This window comes from Lycium ferocissimum, unplaced genomic scaffold (genome assembly GCF_029784015.1).
Source record: "Lycium ferocissimum isolate CSIRO_LF1 unplaced genomic scaffold, AGI_CSIRO_Lferr_CH_V1 ctg6247, whole genome shotgun sequence".
In the NCBI taxonomy this organism is placed as follows: Eukaryota; Viridiplantae; Streptophyta; class Magnoliopsida; order Solanales; family Solanaceae; genus Lycium; species Lycium ferocissimum.
The window spans coordinates 11,843-25,063 of NW_026726278.1; the positions used below are offsets into that span (position 1 = coordinate 11,843).

Here is a 13,221-nt window from a genome sequence, read left to right on the forward strand (position 1 = left end):
TCATGAGGACCTCGCATAGGTGTTTTAAGTGCGTGAGCATGTTTGTAGCGTGTTTTATGACTTAAATGCATATTTTATTTTTGTTCGAAAGGTTCTGAATGAGTTCCGAGGGTTAAATACGAGAATCATGTTTTAGGAAAATCTTGGGTTTCGGTGAAGGTGCCGGTGTGCCGCATCCGTGCAATAGGGAGCACACCCATAGGGCCACACCTGTGCAAGGTGGGCCGAATGAGCACAATTTTTTGGGGTTGGTCGTGGTTCATAACTACGGAAGGCTCACTGCTTTAGAGACGTCACAGGTGCGAAATTCCTTCCACATCTGTGAGATTTTGGGCGTAAGTGAATCCCGAACCTGCGATGGATTTTTCACAGGTGCGGCGTTGCATTTGCGAGGGATTTCTATAGATGGACATCGCCGGATAGATTCACCTTTTTATTTTCCCAATTTGATTTCATTGTTCATAACTCAATTTTGGAAGCATTGGAACTCAGTTTTAGACGATATCAAGGGAAAAGTGCACGTTTGGGCATGGTGGTAAGATTCTAATCCCTATTTTGACGTTTTCTTTTGAGTTCCTCCATTAATTTTCATGATTTGGGTTGGTAGAAATAGGAGTTTTATCCCCGAGGTTAGTTTTTCCCTTGGGTGTTCAGGTTTGACTTTTGGGTTGATCTTTTGGGCCTGGGTTATAATTATTGCAAAATTAGTGTCTACGGACACGTTTACTTACGTACATCACATATTTGATAGATTGGGAGTGTTCCAAGGTACTTCAGAAGGAGAAGGCTCTTTTGAGATCTTGTTTGCTCGGCTTGAGGTATGCTAAGATCCTCTTAGACTTTGTTTAAGAGATGATTTCAATCACAAGTTAATAATAATGATAGTGATAAGGGGTAAGGGTGAAAGAAGGGGGTCTCGCACGGATGATGTGATGGGTATTGATATATGTAGCGGTCCATGTATGGGTAATAATGTAATCATGTGTTACAGATTGTAATCCGGGAATGCCAAAGCATGTGGGCATGGGACGGTAGCTGTTTGACTTGTTTTGCTGGGTTACGTGTACATATCACTCAAATAAACCCCTATACATGTGATAATTGATCTAATTCTGCACGGTACATGGTTATAATTTAAATGCATTTGATATTCATGCTCATGTAGTTCGGACTGATCTAGTTCTGTTCATTAATAGGAAGATTGGTTTAATTAATACTTCCTACTATTGATTTACCTGTTCAAGTATATGATTTACATGTTAAAGGATAAATGATATATATGTGATTGAAAATGAGCATAAGATTGAGCACATGGAGATTGTCAATGCTGAGATTGTTTGGGAGTACATTGATATCGTTTGTACTGGAACATGGAGACCATATGTGCCGATTCTATGAACATCATGAGTCCCCCATGGCTCACGTCTCCTGTACAGTCCCGAAGAGCTTCGTGTAAATACCGAGTGCGGATGGTGGATTTCGTTGCATGGCATCTTCTTAACTGATTATCTATTACCTCATTACTTGATATGTGACTTTACTTGAAACTTGATTTATCATCTGCCCTATTAATTGAACGGTTCGGAGTAAGGTAGGCCGGATTATGCTAAAATGAGACTTTTCTTAATAACTTTGTCACTACTTTATCGTTGTTGGTCTATTAGATATATTGAGTAGACGTGCTTCCCGTACTCATACTAAACTTGCTGCACTTTTTGTGGTGCAGATTCAGTTCCTGGCACGAGTGGGTCCTATGGAGCTATCTGTCTTACTTATTTCCCAGACAATGTATTTTGGTCATTCAGACTTGTATTGATACTCGTAGTAGCTCTTGTACACATGATACTAGTTTTGGATGGTATTTTGTTATTTCCACACTTCATTTATTAGTAAAGACTTGGTTATAGATATTGTGGCGTATCACATTACTTTTTAAGCAATTTAATTAATTTGTTGTTATCGGTTTTGGCTTAACTGCCAAGTGGGGGTAGGATCCTTCACGACTATTGGTTTTTGGGTCGTGACACTTAGCTCCTAACTAGCTACCAAATGACCCCGATACTCCACATCAATCATTATTCTCGATTGGATGAAGACGAAATACGCGTACTATTAACACTCTCTTGTTACGTATTTCTTATTTTTGATGTGTCTATTATTATCTAGTAATTGGTGGATCTCATTACACAAGCTTATTGTTGTTCTACACTACCTACTTCTATCCAAGTCAATACCAGATTTTCGCTTATGGGATAAAACACGTTACTCTACCTGTTCCATGCGAGCATTTGCAGAATAATAAAGAACAATAAAGTAAAAGACACATCAATTTTACGCGAAAATCACCTGGCTCACAAGGGTGAAAAAACCACGACCTACATCTCTGTAGGAATTTTCCCAAATCCACTAAAACTGTGAGCTTGTACAAATTCAAGTTATAAACTTTGTAACCTAGGAACTAACCTCAAATCTCTATCTCACTAATCTCCCTAGACTAGTAAGCAACCTTCAAGTTATCCCAACTTGAAGTTGAATTTCACTAATTGTTTATATGTCACGACCCGATTAGGGCCAAGACGGGTACCCGGGGCTAACCACCGAGCACCACTCATTATACACATCAAGCATTCATTCATATTTATTATGCTCATAATCATAGAAAAACTATTTTCATTTGAAACATATTCCCTTTATATACATAAGCCCTTCGGCTATCAAAATAATATATACATACGATAAGAAACTGTGAGACCATACTACCCACACATACGTATCTATGAGCCTCTACTAGAGTACTAGACATATGGACGGGACAGGATCCCGTCATGCCCAAAACATATATAAACACAAAAGAATAATCAATGGCACCTTCAGAACAATGGAGTGCTCTCAAGTCAGCTAATAGCTCCTACGAGTCTGGATCACCTCCCTGTCTACCTGTGGGCATGAACACGAAATCAAAGAAAACGTACGTCGGTACGAACATTGTACCGAGTATGTAAGGCATAAACAATAGTAATACGTCAATGAAATAAGGGAGCATCAAATAAGGAGCAACCATCAGAATCGACGTCAATTATAAAAGAAATAATACATGCTGGCTTACTTCATAATCATCATCATATCATGTATGCATATATGTATAAGCTACCCGACCATATAGGTATGGTGTGATAATCGTTAACTTTGCGTCCGTGCCTCCCGCGTCCAGGTACCATCTCATGCCGCCCACTAGTGGTGTCCGCCCATGCCATCTAGACATGGTGTATACGCTGCCCGACTTAGCGGTGTCTGCCCGGCCATATAGGCACGGTGTAATATCATCATCATATACGTCTCATAGACTTATCATAATCTTGTCATACTCTTATCATAATGCATGCATTGGAACTCAAAGACAACTATACTTTATCGGGGTGACATAAGGTCGTAAACCCCCGATTCCATTATGGAGCATTCATAAGCATTCTGCCTCACCTTGAAGGAATTAGAATATAAGGTGAGTACATTCAATAAATAACATCAATAGATCGTAGTTAACATCATTGGCTTTATAGGATCATCATATCATGAATTCTAGAATCTTTGGACTTAAGCTCATCATCTTCATTAACGTGCTCATAATGTATCTCTTATCTTTATCTCATATGAAGCTCTTTATAGTTATGGACTCATCATTTCCGCTATTAGGAATATCATGGAGAAATAGGAAGATTTATGCCATAGGATTCATGCCTTAGAAGGAAATGATTAGCCTCACATACCTTTTTCATTTAACAATTCTATCGCTTGATTGCTCTTCTTCAACGCTCACGTTTCTACCTTCAAGAGAATTCGCATCAACATTAGCTAATCGATTATAAGAACATGCTTACTACAGCTAGAGAAAATTGGGCAGCATTTCTTTTGTTTATACAACTTTCTCCATATTCCATATCAACTCCCAAACATCCATGACAATAATCACAATATTATAGGCAACAATCATCATTCATCTACATTATCCACATTTCACAAATTCACTTTAATTCCTCCATAATCATGGTCATAGTTCACTATTATGTTCTCTCACATATAATGCTTATCCCATGTTCTAAATGTCATTCATAACATACTTACAATCACGACATATCAATAATCATGACTCAATCCAAGCTACTACTCAAAAGTGACATTATTCTCACATTCATGACCCATTTTCTATACTCTTCTACAATCCAAGTGTTTCAACTTCTCAATACCTTAAACAACATGAAAATACCATAAAACGTACCTTAGATAGTGTGGGAATAAGCCTTGAGTGGAAATACTTCTCTTGCACCAAAACCCTAGTTCACTTCCATTGGAATTTCTTGGCTTAGATAAACTTCAATGTGTTTCATACACTTGATTTTATTGGTTTGATGAAGTTGATCATCAATTTATCTTGGGTTCTTGTGGATGAAGAGTGGAGAGGATTCTAGAGGGTTCTTGAGGTGTGGAGTGAAAATGAAATGAATTAAATGAAGTTGGGGGTCCTTATATCAACTTAAAAGTTGGACCCGACTCGGACATACGGACCAACATACGGTCCGTATATTTTATATTGACCGTATGTCTGGACCGTATGTTTGGTCTAGTGGAGATGTCATTCTGGGCAGAATATACGGTTGAACATACGGCCAGTATGTTTTATACGGCCAGTATGTTTGGCCGTATAATGCCCAGCTGTTTCCGAACTTTTTCTCGTCGACTCGTTTGATCTCCAATCCTTATGGAACCTTCTTAACACTTGTTTAACACCTCATTAACAATCTAAGGTATGTTATAGTTGTTCTCCAAAACATCATTAAGCTTTCATTAATTCGATACTCGTAAATCTTGTCCGACACATAACATATTCCCTGCTTTCCTTAACAACTTTCTCCCCTTACCTCAAATGTCTTTGAAATCTCGATTAGGATCATCAAATGCTATTTCTTACTTATCAAAACATCGTATACATTGTTCCCTTCGTTAGTCTATTCATGGTACGTTAACGGGAAATTTTTTTTCGAGGTGTAACATTATACCTATGATTTATGCTTCTATGAAAGCAAATAAAAGTACAACTCGATAAATAGCCTAACACACAAGTCTAGACTCAAGAACTGTAAAACATAAAATCTGTTAATAACACACAACTTGATAAATAGCCTAACACACAAGTGTAGACTCAAGAACTGTAAAACATAAAATCTGTTAAAAACAGCTTCTTTAATCTTCTTCGTAGTTTCAGGGTTGTACTACTGTAATCAGAACTTCTCTCAATTATAGCTTTGACAACTTTTGCTCAACTTCTAATTTTCTCTCTTTCTAGGTGCGCAAACTTTCTTCTTAGTAAGACTTGGATATATATAGCATTGATTGCGCAGCAGGTTGTCATAACCTAAACCCTTCATGAATTAGCCCATTAGTTGTAATTGGGTTTCAATTGACTTAGGATTCTTTCCTTTTCATGCGGCTTCATTGTCCTTGTAGGATTTTGAAGTATTTTGATAATTATGGCAAGGAATCATGCTAATCTTGACCACCAAGTCTTTACCATAAAATAAAAATCCTACCACAAGTAGGAGTGTGATCTGGAACATGTTGAACCTGTTCCAAACACCTAGTTCTTTCTTCTCTGAATCTTCTCACTTGTCTGAGCTGGAACATGTCCATAAACTTGTTTCACTTTCTATTGTTCTGCAGCTATCTCTGACTCTTCTTCTCTTAAATGTCCCTTTACTCTGAGAGATAACATGTTCTCAGGCTTAATCAATCGACTCCATCTTCATCAAAGTAAACTTAATCCATAATAAGCTTAATCACACATTCTGCTTGCAACTGGACCTTTCTACTCTTACAAACTTCTTCCCCGTGTACTTGCTTACTTCTATATATCTGAACTCTGAAGAACATACCTCCCATATAGTATGGAACATCTTTGTAGACTTGCTCCATCTATCCTTGTCTTGCTCTAATCTATTTGCTTATGTCCCTGATCTATTTCCTGCACGTGGAACTTTGTTGGAACACGTTTGCTGACTTGGTTCATGTGTATGGTGCTTTGCATATCTGTAACCTCTTGAGTAGATCATATCCCCAGACCTAGTTCATCCACCTTGTTCAGTGGCTTTGTTCATGATTTGACTTTGTCTGGTTCAATCACTTCATCTGTTTCTAGAGCTGGTTTGGTGTCTTGTTCATTTTAGTTTTTCAATCATCAAAACACATATGCTTAAGTCAACAAATTCCCCCTATTTAATGATGTCAAACTCATGGCTTTGAAGCAGGTAATGCAACTTGTACCAAACATCTTACTATCCAGAAAGTGAACGTTTTAACACAACAACATCATAAACTAGGTTAGTGTAATGGGTCAAAAGGCATTAGCACTGTCATCTTCCCCCTTTTGGCATCATTAAAAAGCTATCTCAGAATATAAGAAGTAAACTTTGTCAATATTGAACTCATGGCCACTGAGGCTATCGCATATACACACAATAGCAGAATCAGTCACTCGTTGAAGTAAAGAAAAACATTTGAATCACACAAAAAGGCACAGATTTGTAAGATATGAAATTATTTTTTTTCATTAACTTCAATAATTACAATTTCAGTCCCTTGGTCACAACAATACAAACAGATCAATTTTGAAACCTAGAACTTAGACAACGTAAGATAGTTCTTTTTAGGAAACAATGACTAGAGTGGATTCTACACTTTAATCCTAGTGGGAGTCCTAATAGTCGGGATGGTGGTAGTCTACTATAAGGGAAGTCTATATCTTTGTTGGCTAGCTCTCCCAAGAACCAGGATCTTTATCAAAAACTAGCATGGCTTCTTATAAGATATTAAAATTTATGTGCTTCAGAATACCTTCTGGCACTGGCAGCTCAATATTCAGAGCATGCTTTATCTTTTACCCTCAAGAGGACCCACCACCTTTTTCCACCGATTTTTCCCATGAGGAGGGGGATCCTAAATGCTCTTTTTTCCCAAATGGTTGAGGGTTCTTCTCATTTTCATCCTTCTCAAATCTATTATTTTTCCTTAGATGATGAATTATCCCTCGTACTGTTCCTTGTTTTACTTCATGAGTCATCATCTCTTTATTAGACAGAGTTTCCCCCTGAATTAGGTTTGAATTTGTCGTGTCTTGCAACTCACAATCTAAGTTTGTTCCTTCATCACTTGGGGATTTTGGGTTATTTGAAGATTCCCCGTCTATGGGTTGTATCCATTTTTCTTTTATTTTTGACTTTTTTAGATTGTGTGTATAGTGTTATGTGAAGGAATGGTGGGTTAATGACAGTGTAGTGGGGTATGTAATCGGAGTCATTTGTATCATGAGAGAGTATGGGTGAATGTGGGTGATCGGAGGAGGAGGAAGAGCTAGAAATTTTGAGAAGGGTTTTCGGTGTGATGGTGAAGTATGACAAGGACGAGATAGAGGAGAGGCGGTGATTTGAGATGGAAAGAAGTGAGGTTTGAGTTGGTTTAAGTAGAAAAGACGATGAAGAACAAAGAGGTGTGAAAAGGAATTTTGAAGAGTCCTTCTTGGAAAGAGGGGGATTTGATATTGGTATATTTTCCAGATAGTCATCATGACTCACTCTTTTTATTTTCTCAAGGCTCTCTTAATAACATCTTATCTGTACTAGGGTAGTAAAAACAAGTTGTCCATGTTGTTCCATGATCTGAATGTATAATTGACTACCAGGGAAAGAAAACAAACTTGAAGAGTAAATGACTAACCATATGCAATCTTTGATTTCGGCTAGTTTCTGTGACAGTCACAATGTTAACTTCAAGAGATCATGAACCTGTTATAGTATAGGACATACAACTAAATGCACAAGACTGAGTACAATATTCTTTTCTTTTAAAAACATATTTAATCTGAGACAGACTTGTTAGCCAATTATAAGATGGACATGTGCAGCTTTAATCCCTTTCGGTACTAACATGATTCTTTCGTCTAAGCTGGTTTTGGGAATTCTTCAATTTTATCAGTCACAATTTTTTAGACAAATTAAGACCCCCTTATTAATTTCTCTCAAGAGCCATGTCTTCTATTAGAACAGTGTATAGCCTTAACCCCAACCATAACTTTTAGTGGCATTGTTAGCATATTCTTGAAAATAAATTGCATACCAGACTCCTTTATTCTTTCCCACCTCATCGTGACTGAGCACAGCACAAGATCTGACTATATATTGTTGCCTCCACACAGGATATCCTCTTTGAGAACTGCTTCCTTAGTGACCCTAATTCATAGCAATAGAGTGTACCTGTTGTGACACGTTATGTTCCTTATTTTGTGACAGCTCAGCACTGAACTAGAATCAATGGCACTGTCTTGGATCAGGTTGAGCCACTTGTTCCACTGATCCTCCTATATCCATCTAGCAGAACAGGTTCTGTAACTCGTTTTAAGCCCACAACCGTATCCATATTTCGGTCCCTCATTTTTGCAGCAGTTTCTTACAATACCGTGATGGGCTTGCACTCTTATCTTCCCTTAGGTGCTGGAAATTGAGCTTGATTTAACTTGGTTCAATGATTGATGGCTTCATCAGATGTTCCCCCTGTCTTGGTGCAGCCAGCTTTCTTTATGTAGGGGTGTTTCTTTCATCCAGGCAACCCATTTTGTGTCCTGCTTTGAATGTTTTAACACACGTTTCCTCTGTCCTTAAGCAGTCCTCCTTTCCTTCTCCTTTCCTAGAATTAAGAGTTAACTGAATAATTGTTTCAATTTCTATTGTGTACCTTTGAGCAAGCATTTTCATATGTCTACTCAGCTTGCTTTTTGTCACTCTTTCTACAAGAAGGATCAGAGCTTAGTATTAGGATCCCAATCTTTCTTGGGTCCCTTTTCTTTACAGCTGGAGGGCATTTGTGTTTTCTTTGTCTCTCTAGACCTTGTACAAGAGAACCTGTTGACTTTACCTGTTCCACCCTTCTTTCCAGAGTGTCGATCTGCGATTTTTTTTCTTTCTTACTTTGTAACCAGTATTAGCAAGGTACTTGACTCCGAGTCGATCAACTTTCTCATGTATAGTACCCACATTTTCTTCTGAGAATTCAGCTCAGCCCTTTTTATGATGGGTTCTATATTGGTGGTCAACTTTACAACTTCAACTCGAAAGGTTGAGATGCATGAGCCAAGTTGAGTTACTTGTTCCTTCAACCGGTGATGTTCCTTGTAAGTTCTATTTTTGCTCTCCTTGAAATCTGTGAGCTCACTCTTTAGAGTGGCAATGATACTATGCAACTTAACTCTCTCAGCACCTATGTCCCGATATTCATTGGTCAAGTTTACTACCAAGGTCATAAGACCTTTTTTAGACAAGTCATCTAGCTTTCGAAGGTCAAGAATACTCTCCCTAATTTCTTTACTGATTTCAGAATTTGAGTCGTGATTGGCCATGACTGCAGTGTGATTTACTTTCACCACATAATCCTTCATGGATCTTGAGTTCCATGCCGCTATCATAGTCTTTTTCAATTTAGATCTCCATGGTAGGCAACTCCTGATGTTCAAGGCTGATTCCTCATCCATGAAACCTCTTGACTCCTTGTCTCTGGATCTGCTTTCTTCAGGTTTTCCTTTCTTGAAGTCCTTTCCATGCCTGTAGACACCTATCTCTTGTCTCATTATCGGAGTTACAATCAGTTCATACGTCTTCTATATCTGAAGAGTTCCACTTAACTTGGTAGCCCTTCTTAGATTCATGAGCTTCCAGATGAGAAAATAGGTCCTCCATTAACATATTGCTAATTTCATGCCCTTCTTCAATAGTTGCTACATTCGTATCCCATGAGGGAGGAGGACTCCTCAAAATTTTCCTGATTAGTTCTTCTGTAGTGAAGACCTTTTCAAATAGCTTAAGTTTACTCACAATACTTACAAATCTTGTGAGCATGCCTCTGACTGATTCCTTGCTTCCCATAGAAAATAGCTCATACTTTCTCATGAGCTTATCTAGTTTGAGTCATTTTCTTGAGACATAGCTCCATGAGTCAGTGTCGACAGTTCCTAAATTTCGTTGGCACTGGAGCATTCGAAAACTTTTTTGTAATCTTCAGTTTCTAGACCATCAATAGAATATGAACAGTTGTTGAATTTAGTTCGAATGCCACAAATCTTCACCAGATAATTCTTTTTCAATTTTAGGTCTCTTTATGCCATCCGATCTGGTTGTAGTGGGAACAAGCGGTCCTCTAGTTGTAATCAACCAGAGATTGTAGTCCACAACCATCAAGTAAGTATCCATATGCTTCTTCCATAGAGCAAAGTGCTCTACATTTAATCATAGTGGCTTGTGAATTGATCTCCCTTTACTGAGTCCTTTAGGTGGTGCACCATCTATCATGATCCTCACTTAAGGTGTTAGCCTCTTTGACGAGAACCTGGCTTTAATACCACTTCTTGTTCTACACTACCTACTTCTATCCTAGACAATACCAGATTTTCGCTTATGGGATAGAACACGTTTCTCTACCTGTTCCCCGTTAGCGTTTGCAGAATAGTAAAGAACAGTGAAGTAAAAGACACATCAATTTTATGTGGAAACCACCCGGCTCACAAGGGTGAAAAAACCATGACCTACACCTCTGTAGGAATTTTCCCAACTCCATAATAACTGTGCGTCTATGAAAATTTAAATTACAAACTTTGTAACCTAGGAACTAACCTCTAATTCCTATGTCACTAATCTCCCTAGACTAGTAACCAACCTTCAAGTTATCCCAACTTGAAGTTGAATTTCACTAACTATTTATCCCTAAGTTTTATGCTTCAATGAAATCGGATAAAGGTACAACTCGATAAACAGCCTAATACACAAGTCTAGACTCAAGAACTGTAAAACACAAATCCATAAAACAACTTGTTTAATCTTCTTCGTAGTATCAAGGTCGCACTACTGTAATCAAAACTTCTCTCAACTATGTCTTTGATAGCTTTTGCTCAACTTTTGATTTTCTCTCTTTATAGGTGCACAAACTTTCTTCTTGGTAAGACTTGGATATATATAGCATTGAGTGCGCAGCAGGTCTTCAAAACTTAAACCCCTCGTGAATCGGACGATTAGTTGTAATAAGGTTTGAGTTGACTTAGGATTCTTGTATTTTCATGCGGCTTCATTGTCCTTTTAGGAGTCTAAAGTATCTTGATAATTATGGCAAGGAATCCCACAAATATTGACCACCAAGTCTTTACCATAAAACACAAATCCTACTCCAAGTAAGATTGTGATGCGTACATGTTCCTGAACTTTTTCTAAGCACATGGTTCTTTCTTCTCTGAATCTTATCACTTGTCTGAGCTGGAAAATGTCCATAAACATGTTTCACTTCCCATTGTTTAACAGTTGTTTCTGACTCATCTTCTCTTAGTTGTCTCCTTACTCTGAGATATAAAATGTTCTCATACTTAATGCAATCAGCTCCATCTTCATCAGAGTAAGCTTAATCACACATTCTGCTCGCAACTGGACCTTTCTACACTTACAAACTTTTTCCCCTGTACCTGCTCACTTCTGCATATCTGAACTCGGAAGAACAGACCTCTCATATAGTATGGAACATCTTTGTAGACTTTGTCCATCTATCCTTGTCTTGCTCTGATCTGTTTTCTTATGTCCCTGATCAATTTCCCGAACTTAGCAATATGTTGGAACACATTTGCAGACTTGGTTTATGTGTACGGTGTATTGCATGTCTGCAACCTCTTGATTAGATCATATCCCTAGACCTTGTTCATCCACCTTGTTCAGTGGCTTTATTCATGATTTGTCTTTGTCTGGTTCAATCACTTCATTTGTTTCTAGAGGCGTTTATTGTCTTTGTTCATTTTATTTTGTCAATCATCAAAACACATGCTTAAGTCAATACTTTATTTTAATTTTAGAAAATGAAGATTCAAAAGAGAGTTAAACTATTGTGGGAATAAAGGAATCTTGTAATAAAATTTTGTCACATAAATTATCTAACAAGGTAACTACTATGTCTAGAACTAAGTAAAAAAGATAAATGGAATAGGAGAAACATGTGCTCAAATACATGAAATAAAGGCTAGCTAAAATAGGGTGAAGAAGTAGTCAATATTATCCTGCTCAGTCAGATTTTTTCTGTTTATTGGAACTAAGCTCTCCTTATAACTAATAGGCCAAACGAAGCCAAAGCCTATTTCAGAGAAATTTAAACCAAAATCTGTAACTTGTTTAGTTGTGTGGTCATAATACACCAAATTGTAAGTTTGCATCATTTCATAAATATACATATCATACTCCCATATGCCAAGAGGTGAATGCCACGTTATCGGCGGAGTCACTGTAACAACTTTGATCCAACTATTCTCTCTGATGCTCGCCCATATATCGTAAGACGCTGATCCTGTTGTCTCACATATTTCAATTTCGTTACAAGACATGGCAGCAAGAGATCCACCGCGTAACATTAGCCACCCACTGTGATCATTTGGAATTGGAGGCCCTACTATCTCCCCAAAAAGTTCAATTGCGAAATCAAATGTTGAAATAATATACACATCGTCTTTGGTGAAACACAACCAATAATAGACCCCATTTAGATGAGTGCAATGAAGGTAGTCACACAATCTATTTTCATAAGCGAAATTAGTTTCAATGTGCTTCCAGGAGTCATAGTTTGACGAATAAATAGCTGCAAACACCTTAGGATGAACCTCTCTTGGCCTTTTCCATTCATTCATGTATGTTCGAAGGGATAAAACTTTGTAATCCTGGCTTTGTGAGTCGTACCCTATCCCAACTACACGGCCGTGCTCGTCGAAAATGTTCAGTTCAAAACTTAGCATGAATAATCCTACATTCTTTCGTAGCGGAGTTCCGCAGCTTATTTGAACATTACATAGGAAATGTCCTTTCTCTAATAGGAATAATCCATCAATTGGACCATGAATTGCGCTAAAATCGATGCCTGTCGCAACGAAAAATCTCACGAGGGAGAAGGGACAATGCACATAGAAGTATTTTCTTGAGGCAAGAAGAAGTTAATAGCCCTTAAAGAGGGCTGTGGCGTATAATTAACCCCGAATTTACAAATCAATAGACGAGGACGACTGCTCGTACTATTAAAGTGCTTCTTGATAAAACTTTGGCTTTTAATAAGGTCATGCCAACTTTTACATACACATTTGAATCGCAACAGTGATTTCACAGGTAACCTGAT

The 13,221-nt window shown here is 37.9% G+C and overlaps 1 protein-coding gene across 1 annotated transcript; it reads right to left on the reverse strand.

Moving 5' to 3' along the window:
* Positions 1-12,088: 12,088 nt before the first annotated feature.
* Positions 12,089-12,742, reverse strand: LOC132045197 (uncharacterized). The gene has a single exon (XM_059435742.1). It carries the CDS (start codon positions 12,740-12,742, stop codon positions 12,089-12,091), a length of 654 nt encoding a protein of 217 aa, XP_059291725.1.
* Positions 12,743-13,221: the final 479 nt, after the last annotated feature.

What these genes read in the sequence shown, in the direction of transcription:
- LOC132045197 (XM_059435742.1), bottom strand. Translation starts at nt 12,742, where the DNA reads ATGAATGAATGGAAAAGGCCAAGAGAGGTTCATCCTAAGGTGTTTGCA.